Source organism: Nesoenas mayeri (genome assembly GCF_963082525.1).
Source record: "Nesoenas mayeri genome assembly, chromosome: 6".
Taxonomy (NCBI): domain Eukaryota; kingdom Metazoa; phylum Chordata; class Aves; order Columbiformes; family Columbidae; genus Nesoenas; species Nesoenas mayeri.
This window is the reverse complement of record NC_137545.1, coordinates 38,289,871-38,306,755: the sequence shown is the minus strand read 5'-3', so window position 1 is coordinate 38,306,755 and position 16,885 is coordinate 38,289,871. Positions and strand designations below refer to the sequence as shown.

The window sequence follows — 16,885 nt, the reverse complement described above, 5'->3', positions numbered from 1 at the left end:
GTTTTAAAAACTAATCCAAAAAGACAAGTTTTTATGTTGATAATTAGCTAAAAAAAAAAATGCTAAGGAAAATGTTTCTATTTTAGAAAGTTTTTAATTTAGATGAGATTTGATCAACTGATCTCAAGCTGTTCCCCAAACCTTCAAAGCGCAAACAAATTCATGCTGAAAGGAATTCCGTTTTTCCTTTTCTTGGGGACATAAAAGATGGGTGAATAAATTAAAAGGGATTAAAACTGGATTTCAATAGGACCTTATAGTATGAAGTCATTATTAGTACACCATGATGCAGCTCACAATGGCTGCAGGCTTGGCTGGCTGCTGCCGGCAAAGCCTAATATTGTTTCACCTTAAAACTTAATAATAAGGCAGCTTCAGTCAATGATTTTCCCTTCTTTAAGGAAGTAATTCATTTAGGAAAGCAGCATGTGTGCGTGTGTTTAGGCAGCAATAAATATCTCCGAGTGCCCCGATGCGCTACCGCATGCTAAGTGGTTTGCAAAGGAAAAAGATTTTGATTTAATTTAGAGAACTGCTGTGGTCTCCCACGCGTTCTGCGGGGAGGAGAGGAGCCGTGAGCCCGTGCGCGGACACGCGGGTCCTCCCACGCGTGGTGGGGAGGAACCTGACGCTCGGCCCGGGAGGCTGCTCAGCCCACGCCAGCCAGGCTGTGCCCAAAGGGCCTCCGCTTAGAGTTGTAGAGTCATTTCAGTTGGAAGGGACCCTCAGGATCATCGAGTCCAATCATAACCTACCCTAGCACTAAATTATGTCCCTTGTCTAAATGCCTTTTGAACCCCTCCAGGGATGGTGACTCTACCACTTCCCCGGGCAGCCTGTTGCAATGCCCAACAACCCTTTCTGTGAAGAATTTTTTCCTAATATACAATTTAACCTCCCCTGGTGAAACTTGAGGCACTTTTCTTTCATCCTATCTCTTGTTACTTGGGAGAAGAGACCAACCCCCTCAATGCCATCACCTCCTTTCAGTCAGTTGTAGACAGTGATCAGGTCTCCCTTCAGCTCCTGTTCTCCAGGCTGAACAGCCGCAGTTCCTCAGCCACTCCTCATCACGCTTGTGCTCCAGGCCCCTCACCAGCTTTGTTGTTGCTGTGCTTCTGGAGCAGCCTTGGTCCCAGTGAGGACATTCCATCTGAACATGAGGAGAAGCTTCTTACTTTGAGGTGCCAGAGCCTGGACCAGGCTGCCCAGAGAGGCTGTGGAGTCTCCTTCTCTGGAGACATTCAAACCCACCTGGACACCTTCCTGTGTGATCTGCTCTGGTGAACCTGCTTTAGCAGGTGGGTTGGACTGGATGATCTCCAGAGGTCCCTTCAGCCCCAACCACCCTGTGATTCTGTTTGTGTGCCCCTCCCCAGGCAGCCTCACCCGCGACACACACGTCTTGGTGAGCGGTAGGTCACTTTTTTCCTCGGTATCAGTAACAATGCTGCATACTCTTGTAATTCCCACGTGTTTCTATCATGAAGCTTTTAAGCAGAAATATTTTTTATTAGGGACATGTTCCCACAGTTTGCAGTGACTTGGGTCTGACTGTCCCCGTCTCACTGCCTGAACAAAAGTGCATGTGGGAATTAGGATTCCCAGGAAGGAACATCATGCTGGAAGTGAACAACAAAATGTGTTTTCTGGAAGAAAACTTTGAACCTGAGATCACCAGTCATTCCCCCCATCCCTGCCCATCACATTCTAGTCATTCTTGGGTACATCCACATGTGTTCTTCAAATAGCTGGAGGATTCAGGAGGAATTGCCAAGAGTCACTGAATGACCCCAGTTAACACGGTGTCTTCCAGGAACGGGCTCTTCTAGTTATCTCCATCACTTCAGTGACAGGTTGTTGGGAAATGCAGCCTGCAGTGAAGCAAGACAAAAGTCTTACGACTTATTTAAATAATGGTGTTCATTGCCTATTAAAATGTAACTTCTTACTTTAAAATAGGATTAATTAAAATGTACAAGAACACAATTCAGTTACATTTTATGCCTCAGCCCAGCGCATACTTTTCATAACTCATTCCCAGAAGTGATATTCAGGGCAGCATGGCATTCTCAGCTCTGCCATTAAAAGCACAAATGACTATAAAACCTGTTCTTTTCAAAAACTTGGCTCAAGTATCGCCATTGTTAGATTTTTCATAACATATTACTTTGGTCATTACTGTTTTGCAAGATAATTGTATCACTGATCTAACTTTTGACAGTATCCAAAGTGGCTGAAAATAGTTTGCTGCAGCACCTTTGTCTTTTAAAGGCCATTTGGGGCTTGTTATTCTAATCCTCGTGCAGCCTGATTTATCACTTCAAACATCTGTCAGCTGTGCTTTGTCTTGAAATTGATAGTGATGGTGTTACTGATTTTTCAACAGCAGCTGTTAGAGGTTCATTAGTTAGACTCTCAAAGGGGGTAGATAACTGTAATATTTTTCTTTGTTAATCATCTCTTACGCCTTGTAATAATACAGAGCTCGAAATCTTCTAGAAATGCACAGCCTCTCTCTGTTCCTAACTTGTCAGAAGCATCCTTTTCTTCATTTAATCTGGCTCACTTATTAAAACTCCCTTCCTCATAATGCAGTAAAAGAATGAATAATGGCATGTGAGTGGTGAGATGGAGAAGCAGCCTTTGCTGTGTCGTACTCAGCACGGAGGGAGGTCACTCAGGGTCTCGGAGTTCGCGTACAAATACGAATCAACTCCTAAGATGATATTAAGGGATGTTCTGTAATTGATTTTTAATTTAAAATACACAAGGCATACAAAACCTCAGTGGCAACTTCAGCAAGATCGGGTTCATTTCTAAGAGATACAGCGGTTTTGTGTCAGTGCGTATTCCCTACCATATCAAATACTCTTCGTGGTTATTCCTAAAGCATTCCTCCCCCAAAATCCTGAGGGTCATGGGCAGTGATTCCTCTGTGGAGCTGGGAGGGACCCAAGAGCTGCCGAGTCTCCTGCAGCGGCGAGCGGATCAGCGCCACCGCCGCTTCCACCAACAGATAATTACAGTTCCAAATTAGTATTTTAATGAACTGATCTCAGCAAATGTAAAGCGAAATCTCCCAGGCATTCAAGAAGTAAGCAGGAGGGAAAATTATTAACTGTGAAGTTCAACAGAGGGCTGGTCAGCAGGTGCTGGCTTGGCAAAGGGGTTGAGTGTCGCCATCTCAATGTGTGGGAGGAGGTTTGTTCAGGTTCTGGTCCTGCAAGGTGCTGAGCAGCGTCTGCAAGCGGCACCGTCACTTCAGTGGAGATTGAAAACATCTGGGACATCATCTCACAAGCTTTCCAGGTGAACAGGAATGTCTGTTAAAAACAGCTAAATGCCAGATCATCTTCAAAAGCTCAAGTCTTAGTCCCGTAAGACGACACACGTGTCGTAGCACCAGTGAAGCTCAGGGCAAAGCAGACCACGAGAGCGCAGCCTGAATTTCAAACAAGTGTACACAGGGACTCAAAAAGCGCCTGTAAATCAGTTCCTTTCTATATGTTATCACAGCATGAATTGTGTTTTCTTCTTAAGGATGGACAGGTACGTTGATGGGGTTTGCATCAGGTCATGCCAGGTCTGGGGAGAGGGTTGTGTAGGAGGAGGAACAAACAAGGAGAAACGCTCCCCCACCAGCTCTGATGTGTGTTTAGATGGCCAGAAGTCACGGGCCAGCACCAATACTCGTTTTCCTTCTGCTACGTCTTCCTCCCAATTTAGTTTCTTTAAGGAAGTGCCATTTTAGTAAAATACTATTTTGCTTTGTCACAAAAATCGGAGAATTTTTAAAGTTTGGTTTGTTTTTTTCTCTGTAAAATATGATACTGAGTTCGAAGTACCTGTTTAGGTTAAAAATATGCAATGAAACCGTAGCCTGAATTGGAACTTCTCCCAACACAGCCCTTCGTTTTAGATTTGTATTTTTGTCTGTGGGTTATTTGAATGTTACCATCTCATATTCTCAGTAAAGATTCCCGTTGCCTTCCCCAGCCTTTGGGTATGCACGGATGTACATAGAGCTCTTTCTCTCTCAGATCTTTGGAGGTAAAATGGCAAAGTGCCTTTCAGCGCTGTGCTGTGAACCACACTTCATTAGCTTCTCACAGAACACAAGAGGAGCTTACCATGGCATAGGATGGAAAAATAGTGCTGAGTTGCACATGGGCTTTCATGTTTCCAATTGATGTTTTCTGACTCTGTGACAGTCAGAAACTCCTGAAAGGCAAAAGGCTAAAAAGCGACAGAAAAGCTTCAGGTTCACCGCTAGTGTTGTGTGTCTTTCAGGTATTTAAGTGTGTATTTCTGTTTAGTGCTGTAAGTGACTTTCAGACAACGGGACCAGACTCCTGTCAGTGGTGCCCAATGACAGGATGAGGGGCAACGGGCACAGACTGAAGCTCAGGAGGTTCCATCTGAATATGAGGAGAAACTTCTTTACTGTGAGGTGCCAGAGCCTGGCCCAGGCTGCCCAGAGAGGCTGTGGAGTCTCCTTCTCTGGAGACATTCAAACCCACCTGGACACCTTCCTGTGTGATCTGCTCTGGTGAACCTGCTTTAGCAGGTGGGTTGGACTGGATGATCTCCAGAGGTCCCTTCAACCCCAGCCAGTCTGTGATTCTGTGATACATGGATATATGGCCTCGAAAAGTTGAAGGCTGGGCTGGATGGGGCTTTGAGCAACCTGGTCTAGTGGAAGGTGTCCCTGCCCATGGCGGGGGGTTGGAACTAGGTGATCTTTGAGGTCACTTCCAACCCAAACCATTCTATGACATGTCAGAAAGTATGAATATTCACAATCAATATATTGATCTGTAGATTTATTGTCATTCCTCATTTTCTTTCTGCTACTCCAATGCTTTCCCAGCGGTGGCTTTGGAGGAAGCCCCGTCACCCGCGCCTGACCACGATGCGGTACAGCACCCCTGTGCAGGAGGAACGGCTTTGTAGGATTCATTTGGAAGCAGAAATTTTAATGGGCTGAAAGGTTCAATCGTGAAGGCTTTTCTTTTTTTATTTCTGCTGAAGCAGCTTGTCATTTTAGTTTTAACTACAGGAGACAGGACAAAATTGTTAAAGCAATCCAATTATGTTAGCTATTGAACAGGAGATTTGTGCCCACCTCTTCCGAGTGAAAGTGAGTAGGAATTGTGCATTAGCCTTTAAAATTTTGCAAGTTGTAACCTCTGTAACACGACCAGGGGACTTGGAGAAGTCTGGGTACTCCACTGCCATCCAGCTCCAGTTCAGCGCTTCTGACGACCCAGCAGGTTCCCCGCAAAGGGCATCTGTTGAAATTAGAACAGTCCCTCTTTTTGATCCATTTAGAAACGAGACAGAAATCAAGCAGCTGAGCTCTGAATTTCAAACTTGATTTTATCTTTACACCGGAGCATTCCAAAGAGTCTATCATCGCCCAAAGGAGAGAGAAAGCCAGTCAAGACAACTAGCTGGTATTTATTTATTTGCAGTTTAGCGAGGGAGAGGCTGTAGAGGTGTAGGAAAGTGTTTTGGGTGCCTGGAGAGCAAGGACATCCCCATTCTGAGTATTCACATCCCACTATCGCCGTACACGGCGACAGCAATTCCTGTGGAGTCTCTTCATTTACGTGGGGAAATAATGAATTCTGAGCTTTTGACAAATGCGTAACGAAACTGGGATGGCTCAGTGAATCAGGCCAATGGGCAGGACCTTCAGTGTTATTCAGGTCCCATTTTGCCAGCGTGTTGCTCACCCTTCTCCTCTCTTCCAGGCTGCAAAAAGCCACACAGGACACAGAATCCCACTCTCAACCTCCAGCTCAAACATCTTTTGTTACTTCTTCTTTTTAATTTTAAAATTCTGATAAATGTACCTTCCTGTCCGCTCCTCCTTCCCACCAACTCGGTGCTTGAGGGATTATACAGGACGCAGCTCCTGGGGCTCCGCAGGGGTCAGACCCGGCTGCCACATCAGTGTCACCAGGACCTGGGGACCACCATGTGCTGGCTGCGGTGGGGAGCGGATGGTCACCCTGAGCACCCCGGGGTCCCACACCAACTGCACCATTTGGCTCAGGAGGTAAAGCAAGCAGCCAAATAATGTGGCCACGTTCTAACAGTCCCTTCATCTCAAATATTTCAAGGCATTTTTGTGCTTTCTTCACAACTGAAAAGAAACACAGGAGTTATTTGTATTTCTTTGGAGCTCCCATGTTATTTTCCCAGTATAAGAGCCACATATGCTGCTGCCAGGCCCTCGGGTGTTCACATGCGCTTTTTAGCTTACAAACCCAATTTCTAGTAAATAGCTTCTACCAACTCCTCTGTACTTATTTAAAACACCTTGTGAGAAGAAACACCAACTCCAAACCATGGCAGGATGCTTCACGCTTCCCACAAAGCACCGTGCGCACTGAATTTTCACTTGCTGCAGCTCCCGTGGTCTCATTCCCATTGGCAGGGGGGCCAGTTGTGCTGATTGCAAAGGCAGGAGGAGGAATCACTGCGAATCTTAGGACCTGTCTGGAATTGAAAGATTTTTTAATTCACAGAATCACAAAAGCACAGAATCAACTGAGTTGGAAAAGACCTCAGAGATCATCGAGTCCAACCCTTGGTCCAACTCTAGTCCATTGACTAGATCATGGCACCAAGTGCCATGTCCAAGCTCACTTCAAAAACCTCCGGGGACGGTGAGTCCAGCACCTCCCTGGGCAGCCATTCCAATGCCTGACCACTCTCTCTGCACAGAATTGCTTTCTAATATCCAGCCTAAATTTCCCCTGGCGGAGTTGAAGCCCATGGCCCCTTGTCCTATTGCTGACTGCCTGGGAGAAGAGCCCAATCCCCACCTGGCTACAACTGCCCTTCAGGTAGTTCTAGAGAGTGCCGAGCTCACCTCTAAGCCTCCTCTTCTCCAAACTAAACAAGCCCAGCTCCCTCAGCCACTCCCCATAGGGCTTGTGTTCAAGTCCCTTCACCAGTTGTGTCAATGCAAAACAACTTGTTCCTTGAGGCAGGCTGACCTACACTATTTGGTTTTCTCAAGGGAAATGCAAAAGCTTCCCAGCAGAATTTTTGGGAGAAGGGATTGAAAATCAAAAACATCTAAGTGCAAACCTGAGCATGCATTTGTGCAGCTGAAGATCCTTAATGATTTTCCTGCTTGACGACTCGACTTGTTAATTCACAGCTTTCATTCCCAGCAAAAGCTGCAGCGCGAAATGAAAGTTAATCCACTTTACAATTACAAAACTATGTGGGTTTATAACATCCTGGGAAATAAGGCTGAGACTAGATGGCACAAACGTGGCTCTTCCATACAGTCCCGCTCAAAGATGTTGCTTAATTCCTGAATTCCTTGAAGCACTCCTGACAGCAATCGCATCTGCTGCCCAAAAACCCATCGCGGCCTCTGCCTTTGGGAAAAACGTATTTAATGATCGGCAAAGTTCAAGCTCAGCGTGTTTTGATGAATTATTAGAACCTGTCATCATTTTCTTGGGGAAAAATACAAAAAAAAAAGGGCTATAATGGAACACAGTTTTACATTTTCCCATTTAATTGATGACGGGCTGAGTTTTTATTAATCATCCTGGGCTCCAGTGTAAGATGCTGAAAAAGCTAATATGAGATCATTGTATCTGGTTAATGTGTGTGCTTTGCAAAATTGATAAGGCCTATCAAGACATAAATTATTTAAAATTTGATAAATGTGTTGAAATCATTGAATTTTCAAACAGACAAAGCAGAGCCATTTCTCTTCCCCCTCCCGCCCCTTCGAGACGGAGGTTTTTGTGCCGCCGCATTATCCCTGCGGCTGAAATTACCGAGGGACTCAGAGAAATGTGCGGCGGTAACACGAATATAACCCCATGAGACACAGCCTTGGGGATGCAGGTAACCAGGGGTGCAGAGGCCACGGGGAGCCCCCCAGTATGAGTTTGTCACTGGTGAAACTGGGGGCGGGAGGAGGTTACTGAGAACCACCTTCCTCCTAGCCAGCTGGTGGGATGAAAAGCTGCACCAGGGAGCAGCCGAGTGGTGTTTCCGAGCTGTTTATCCCAACAGACCTATTAATTTCAGCTAATTGGCAGGAGTTTTTAAATGATTCCTGGCAGGGGTGAAGCTCCAGAAATGATTTGCTGGTGATTGATGAATAACCTGGGTGAAATTCCCAAAGCATCGGAACGATTAACTCCTGCACGGGTGGTTAGTGCCCGGCCCGCAGAGAACGGCGTGGGAGCAAGTTCAAGAAGAACCCCAATTTATTTGGGCAAATAGAGAAAATACTGCATGTGATGATACCAGTGTCTCACCAACGTGGGCTCCTTTCCCAAAAATAGTTCACAGGGAATGTTATTTAACCCTGCGCTGCTCTGCCATGGGCAGGATTATTCATGGAAGAGAAAGGTTTGGACGAGCAATCATCTTTCAGAGAAAGAAGCAATGGTTTGAGGTTTAATTCTACATAGGGCAACAAAGATGCTGAAGGGAGTGGAGCATCTCCCACATGAGGAAAGGCTGAGGGAGCTGGGGCTCTTTGGCTTAGAGGACACTGAGGGGTGACCTCATTAATGTTTACAGATATATGAAGGGTGAGTGTCAGGAGGATGGAGCCAGGCTCTTCTCGGTGACAACCAATGGTAGGACAAGGGGTAATGGGTTCAAACTGGAACACAGGAGGTTCCACTTAAATTTGAGAAGAAACTTCTTCTCGGTGAGGGTGGCAGAGCCTGGAACAGGCTGCCCAGGGAGGTTGTGGAGTCTCCTTCTCTGCAGACATTCCAACCCGCCTGGACACCTTCCTGTGTAACCTCATCTGGGTGTTCCTGCTCCATGGGGGATTGGACTGGATGAGCTTTTGAGCTCCCTTCCAGTCCCTGACATTCTGTGGTTCTATGAAATACCAACCGCACCAGACTTTGGTTTGAGCTGTTCTTGTGGTTCACGTGGCCAAAGAAACCGGCGAGGCAGCGTGGAGCCTGAGCACGGGTGCGAGATGGTGTTTCTTACTGGAAAATATCTACAGCCTGATGGAAATTTTAGGGTAACTGGGTGACATTTTACAGCCTCTATAATAGGGAAAAAGATGAGGTGATTTCTTCTGTTTGGAAATTGCTGGTTTGGAGAGAATGGGAAAATGCAGGTGCAGCAGAGAAGAACTCCAGCAATAGCCATCTATTTAAATGTACACACCAACTTCCCTAAGCAAGTATTTTTCAAATAAACCTCCTAGCAATAGAGAAGCATTAGAGTGAAATGGCAAGATGCTGAGGAAGTCATTTTTTTCAGCGTGTGCTGCATTCTTTTAATATACATTTATTTTATTTCCTGGAAATTGCTAACCAAGGTGAACGAACAGCCGAACAAAGCGCATCGGCCCATCCTCGCTAACAGCAAAAAGCCGTCATCGAGCCAACGGCCTGTGCGATGTATGGAGAACGACGCATTAGAATTCGGTTCTCTTAAGTGCAGAAAGCTTTATTCAAAATAGGAATAAAAATCTGCACGCGCACACAAAGAAGGTTTTACATGAAAGAAGCACAAATATGATTCACGTTTCTAACAACACGCCCTCATTCCTGCGCCGGGCGCTGAGCAGAACCAGGCGGTTCTTTGTTAGACACCTGGTGACTAAACATTTGCAAAACACAAGGAATGTATGACCTGGAGCCACAAAGTCCCCTCTCCCGCAACACAGCGAGCTAACAGCTTTGGGAGCCACGTTCCCACCGGGAAATCACTGAATCAAGACAGGAGTGGGGTGAAGCGAAGAATTAAGGCTCTATGAGACTGGAGAATCCTGCAGACTATTCCAAAGAAAGAAATAGGAAAACAATACTGAGGTTAAGCGTAAGGTAGCACTTCCAGCCATGGCTGGTGATCTCTAGGCCTTATACAGCAATATTACATGCTTGTATCACAGTATCACAGTATGTTTGGGATTGGAAGGGACCTCAAAAGATCATCCAGTCCAATCCCCCTGCTGGAGCAGGAACGCCCAGGTGAGGTCGCACAGGAACATGTCCAGGTGGGTTTGAATGTCTCCAGAGAAGGAGACTCCACAACCCCCCTGGGCAGCCTGTTCCAGGCTCTGTCACCCTTACTGAGAAGAAGTTGTAATCCATCGTATTAATGATTTCATATTCCTGGTTTATGAAAGCATTTTTTTGCCACATGAAATAGTTCACGTCACTGTAGCTCCGGGGACGTGTTTCATTATCGCATTACTACACCTCACCGGTGTCGCACATCGATAATTAGCAGTATTAATAGTAGTTTAGCACAACACAACCCTGCAATTCCACCATCACAGTTTTGAAATAACTGTGCCCCAACACCTTCCTGGTGTGACCAACCCCCCAGGTTTTATCATGCATTAGCGTTTCCCACCCTTCAGCCATCCCAAAACTTACACCTACATATTTCTTCTTTCTATAACGGAGCCTGCCGCAAAAAGAGCCGTTTGGAAAGCAATGCTCTGCCAGCTCATTTGGCCTGAGAGCCCCCTGAAGAGACATCCATTGAGTATTACCCAGAACACGCGGCTCGATGCCCTCCAGATCTCCTTTTATGAAAAGGAGAGGGGAGAAAAGCCAAAGAGCCACTGCAGGGATTTCAATAAACATCGCAAAAGAAAAGCAGCCCAGGAGGACAACTGTGTGTGTCCCGTGCCCTTGCCGCAGGACGGGCAGAGCACAGGCAAAGTCACAACCTCCTGGGAACCACGGAGCTTCGTTTTTATGTATTTCTCCTTAAAATTTCCAAGCTACAGCTCAGTTTTGAGCAGCAATACCAACTGTGGGTGCCCACAGTTTCCAGTGGCCATTAGCATTTTTGTGGCTGATCATTTAGCTGTGCAGACACACAGAAAAGTTTCCAGCATTTCAGCACTGCTGGAATCTGGAAATACAGCAAAAAACCCTCTTTTTTTCGTGGCTCTGAAGGCCTCAGGTCAGTTTTGGGGTGCAGGATGGGTGAGTGTGGGCATTAGTTCTTGTTTCGCCTCGGTAGCAGGAGTTCTCTCACCTGCCTGGTCCTGAGCTTGTGGTCAGGCCCACAAGTGGCTGAAGAACCTGCAGGAACATGAGGTTCACAGAATCACAGAATGTCAGGGGTTGGAAGGGACCTGGAAAGCTCATCCAGTGCAATCCCCCATGGAGCAGGAACACCCAGATGAGGTTACACAGGAAGGTGTCCAGGCGGGTTGGAATGTCTGCAGAGAAGGAGACTCCACAACCTCCCCGGGCAGCCTGTTCCAGGCTCTGACACCCTCACCATGAAGAAGTTTCTTCTCAAATTTAAGTGGAACCTCTTGTGTTCCAGTTTGTACCCATTACCCCTTGTCCTACCATTTGTTGTCACCGAGAAGAGCCTGGCTCCATCCTCCTGACACTCACCCTTTATACATCTGTAAACATGAATGAGGTCACCCCTCAGTCTCCTCTTCTCCATCCCGGTGCAAGCAACGTGTCCCCCAGCAGCGTGACAACAGCGCTATTTGTGTTGGTACAGATAAGCATCCATCACAGTTTTACATTAGAACCTCTTGGTTTCCTGGGTTCACAGCTCAGCCATAAACTTGGTGTAGAGGTGGGAAGTGGTCACACGAGGTCTCAGGCCGTTGTCTTCCCCCAAACTTTCTAACCTGAAGAAGAAAATAAGATATTTGTGCCGAGACACATGAGCACCAACCACCTTTAGACCCAGACGCAGATTTCTGTAGCAATACAGATAGCCGCCTTTTGGCATTCAGGTCATGAACCGTGCCGGCTGCCCTTCAACATTCAGTCTTAATCACAGCGTTAGGGATGATCAGGAAGAACACGTGGTAAGCGGGTCTGGGCTCTGGTTTAGAGCCTCTTGCCAGAGAACAGGCCCTCAGTGAATAGGAAGGGCTTCCAGTTTCTGATGTTTGCCAGATGATGAAATGCAAAATGGAAGATGATAGAAATAACATTTTGTATGAAATATTGCAGGTGAGTTTTTCTTTGGACGTTCGGGTGATGGTATAAGACAGTCCTGAAGAGAACAAAGCCTGAAAACACATTCTCCAGAATTTATACTCAAGCTTTGAAGCACCTAAAAAGGAGAAGGTAGATGATGGTTTCTAGCCTGTTGAAACACAGATCCTGGTTCTGACCTCTTGAGCATATGCTCAAATTCAACAGGGAGAAACACACAGCCAATGTGCTTGTACATTAAATTGAAAATCTGCTATTTGCTGAGACCTGCGTGTTTGACTCTGAAATCTAACACTGGTCTGTCGCTACCAGAAGTTGTTATTTGCCTTCCCATTGCAAACAATTTTGCATTGGCAAATCTGCTTTTCTATTTCACTCCATCTTTCGGCAGAGGCGCCACTTTGCTGTTCAGGTTTTCCAGCAGCATTAGACGTGTTTTTACCCCACAAACCTGTGGGCAAAGGGAACTTGTCCCCAGTCCTCTGTCTGTCTGGGTGTTTATCCGTTTGTCCCGGTGGATGCAAAAAGCTCGGTGGGAACCATCATCTGTAACCCACTTTGAGTAAAGTCCTTGAGCTTTCATGGGGCAGCAGAAATCCCTCATTACATGAACGAGCCAGTTGGACCCTACTGGTATAAAACCAGATGTGAACGGCTCCTTTTGGACCCTACTGGTATAAAATCAGATGTGAACGGCTCCTTTTGGACCCTACTGGTATAAAACCAGATGTGAACAGCTCCTTTTGGACCCTACTGGTATAAAACCAGATGTGAACGAATGGCTCCTTTTGGACCCTATTGGTATAAAACCAGATGTGAATGGCTCCTTTTGGACCCTACTGGTATAAAACGAGATGCGACCAGCTCCTTTTGTATCTTGACAGTTTTCACGCTTCATACAGTTCTTTCTTTCTGTTTGGTAACAGGTGTTTTGTGAGGCCAATCGAGTCGTACAAGCCCCAGACGTGCTGGATTGGGAAGACAAGGATGCTACAGAGACGCTGGTGGACAGCGCGGTCCACTCCAGAATCATCAACCCTTTACGGCTGTTTGTGAAGCCATCTCCAGTGCTGAAACACGGCCAGGTGTCCTACTCGGACAGCATAGAAAACTTTTGGGATTGGTTGTCCAACATCACAGAGGTTCAGGAATCTCTTGCACGAACTAAACGCAGACCTATAGTAAAAACTGGGAAGTTCAAGAAAATGTTTGGATGGGGCGACTTCCACTCTAACATCAAAACTGTTAAGCTGAACCTCCTGATCACAGGGAAAATCGTCGATCACGGCAATGGGACCTTCAGTGTTTATTTCCGACATAACTCCACGGGTCTGGGGAACGTTTCTGTCAGCCTGGTGCCGCCTTCCAAGGTGGTCGAGTTCGAACCGTCTCCACAATCGACGCTAGAGACCAAGGAATCCAAGTCCTTCAATTGCCGAATCGAGTACGAAAAAACAGACCGAGCTAAAAAAACTGCCTTGTGCAACTTCGACCCTTCAAAGATCTGCTACCAAGAGCAGACTCAGAGCCACGTCTCCTGGTTGTGCTCCAAGCCCTTCAAAGTTATCTGCATCTACATCGCTTTTTACAGCGTAGATTACAAACTGGTGCAAAAGGTCTGCCCTGATTACAACTACCACAGCGAGACTCCCTACCTGTCCTCTGGCTGACCCGGAGCTACAGATACAGCATCGGCCATAAAAATAAGCATTCCCATTAACCTTTTGGAGAAGAACATGTTTTCCTATCAGGTTTAAAAAGTCTTTAAAAACCGTAGCTGTGTTTGTGCTGTATCGTAAATAACCAAACTATTTGTGTACCAATCGTTTTCATTTGAGGCCGTTGCGTTTTAGCGCTCTCGTCATTAATAAGGGAACTACTGAGCGGACGTGACAAAAATCAAACCAAATTATGTCTGGAATGACCATTGATCTTTAAAATCAGTGTTTTAAACTAGACTCGATGGCAGAGATGTCGCCTTTTACTTGAATCAGCCAGCACTTAGCAGGATCTTATTTCTCATTGGGAACTTCAGTAAATTACTATTTAAAAGAAATGTGAAGGAGATCGCAGCTGCTTATGCACAAAAATCCAAATAAAACCCTCTAAAGCTCTCCCACTAATTCCATAAAGAACGTTACACACACAGGGCTCAAGGAATCAAGTCCAAATACTAAGAGAAAGTGCTATTTCTAAGACAAAAACAAAGGAATCTGCATTCATTCCTCTGAGCTGTAGTTATTGTATTCATCGAAGCGAAGAGTGAGTAGTTCTTCCTTCAGACTTCTTACCCATGGATATGCAAGGATGTAATTAGACATTGACGAGCTTTAGTTTCTTAGACGCAGGGGGTGTGCAGGTTTGGTGGACATTTCTTCCTTCCACGGTCACCATTGGTTTTGATTCTTCTCAAACATTTACATATACACCAGTACTAGTTTTATGGTGATAGAGAATATATATATACACACACCTTGGAAAAAGAGAAGCTGTTTAATTCTGATAATAACAGGACTGACAATTCTGTTGCTCTCCAGCCCTCTTAGCACTGTAGCAAGGAAATGAAATGACTGTGGCAGCTCAGATAGACTCATAAGATTAATTCTGATTTCCTTGGTAAAGTCTCATACAAAAAACCCAACTTGTTAAAGATACACAAGTAACTGGTTATTTTGTTTTTCTCTTTAGGCGACAAATTTAAACGTGTGGTTTAGTTCGATCAATAATAAATGTTTTCCTTCATTATCTTCCATACAGAGTCTCTCCTGGTCTAAATTATGTTTTTTAGTTTGTCTGTTACTGTTGATCCCTACAAGATGGTTCACTTTGTATTCTGTATAGCGTGTCCTGCTTCTGGCTGTACATAAGCTTGGATTTACTGCCGAGTTCAGTGGTTGATGCTTTTGTAACTTAGCTGTAAGCCATGATTTTATTGCCATGCATTTTTACTCAGCACTGGAGGCAATTAAGAGAAAACCCTACATGCTATTTATTGTAGAGTATGTGGAAAACATGTATGTATATACACTTAAATATGTGTACATATACAGAATATAAGTGTACATGTATTTGTATGTAAATAAAGAGAGTTTGCTAAATCCGGCACGCACTTGTGGCATATTTGATTTCTTTTAAAATGTCACGTATATAAAGACAAAGTAAAAGACACTGCAACACATTAGTTATGTTTTTCTAGGTGATATTTCACTATGTGCTGCAGTGACCTGCGCCACACGCCCGGGCAGAACAGGTTCAATAGCATTTTGGGGTATTTGAGAAATGAAGTGCGTGTTTTGGCAAAGACGGTCATGAACTGCTTAACAACTGCACTAAGAGTAAAGGGGTTGTAGACTACATTAGAAAACAAGGGCGAGTGCTCCCCAGCAGGAACGTGGGGGGAGCGGGATCAGCGTTTCCAGGGGGAGCTGGGCCAGCGTGAGCTTTCCAGACCTCAGGAAGCCGAACCAGGACCCTGAGCGTACAACCTCCCCTCGGAGACACCTGGAGCAGCTGGGCCAGCTGAAGGTCCGCAGGGAAGGGCTGTGACGAATCCGGATTTTCACAGGTTTGACGCCGGAGCTGCTCAACCCTGAGAAGATGCACCAACCCGCAGCGCTGGGGAGAGCTGCCGTCTCTCACCCCTGAGTCCCGCAGGGGCTTTCCTGCCTCCAAACCTAAAGATACGGGAGCGACTGTTGTCAAACCCACTCTGCTCCCTCTGCACATACAGAACAAAACAGTCTGGAAAAGCCAAAGTTTGCGGACAGAGGCGCCTTTGGAGACTTTTGCTTTGCTTTAACACCTGAGTGTTTTCTCAGGGAGAAGTGACCCCTCCGCGGCACTGGACCAGTTTGGATGATCTGACGTGGGGCGATGGGAGAAGCGCCGGCACGAGGCGGCAGCTGAACCAGGAGCGGGGGAAGCCGTGGTACCAAACCCCATCCACGCCAGAGAATTCACCACCACGCATTTTTTCCAATCACGACACTTTAAAAATCACCTTAAAAGTATTACATTTTTTTTTTCAGATCAATTTTGAGAAAGTCATTGCAAAAAAAAGGCACTTGCAACATCCTTGCAGCCAAAATCAGATTAAGAAGAAATTCTGTTCACCTAGCAAGGTAAGCAAAATACAACCCAATGAATCGAAGCAAGTGACAGGCTTCATTAGGTCAAATTTCACTATGCCCATGTAAACGGAACCAAAATTGATGCGATTTCACACAGGACGGGGCGTGTTTTAAAAACCACTTTCCTGTATAACAGGTGACTATTTTAGACCATTGCAGATGTCAGTGATCGTGCCTCTCATGACTCTTATTCAAAGGCCTTTAAAATACAAATTTGGAAGATAAAATCCCCAAGTGTGCAATAAGAACTTATGACCGCAGCAACTTAATCTAGACGTTTTTAAAAGACATATTTTAATCCAAATCTCACCGGTGTAGTTTTGCATGCACGGGTATCAATGCAAATACGTATCTAAACTCCTGACTAAATACACTTCCCATTGTTTTCCCCATCCTGTGTGTATACATATTAAAAACTGCCCGTTCAGTGCAAACCTGCACCCTGCGCTGCCTTCTTTTTTGTTAATTATAATTCAAGGACATTGGAATTCGCTATTTGTTTTACGCTCTGTTGACCAGCATAATCTGGATAATGTTTTATTTATAGTATAATAATGATTTGTCATTACTACTGTCCCTATTCAAATATGCACAGTTGAAAAGACAATAACAAGTCGCATAGACTAAGTAGCTCAATGAAATACACATCAATCAAGCGGATTTTTAGCTGTAGGGCGTCTCATTTGGAAAACCAGGCTTTGCTGTTCCCATCTCTGTCTCTTGTGAACAGCTCGAACACGCATCCATCACCAGGAGCTTCCTTCGTTGTTTTAAAACTAGCAAATCCAGTGATGTTTCTCA

At 45.4% G+C, this 16,885-nt stretch overlaps 1 protein-coding gene across 1 annotated transcript in view; it reads left to right on the top strand.

Annotated features, from left to right (window-relative positions):
* The window catches only part of NXPH2 (neurexophilin 2), a gene marked incomplete at its 3' end in the record, with an annotated part of 36,565 nt that extends 22,941 nt beyond the window's left edge, over positions 1-13,624 (top strand). Inside the window, exon 2 of the mRNA XM_080347152.1 lies at positions 12,881-13,624. Within this exon, the coding sequence (XP_080203278.1) occupies positions 12,881-13,624 (744 nt within the window). The remainder of the gene's footprint in view (positions 1-12,880) is intronic.
* Positions 13,625-16,885: the final 3,261 nt, after the last annotated feature.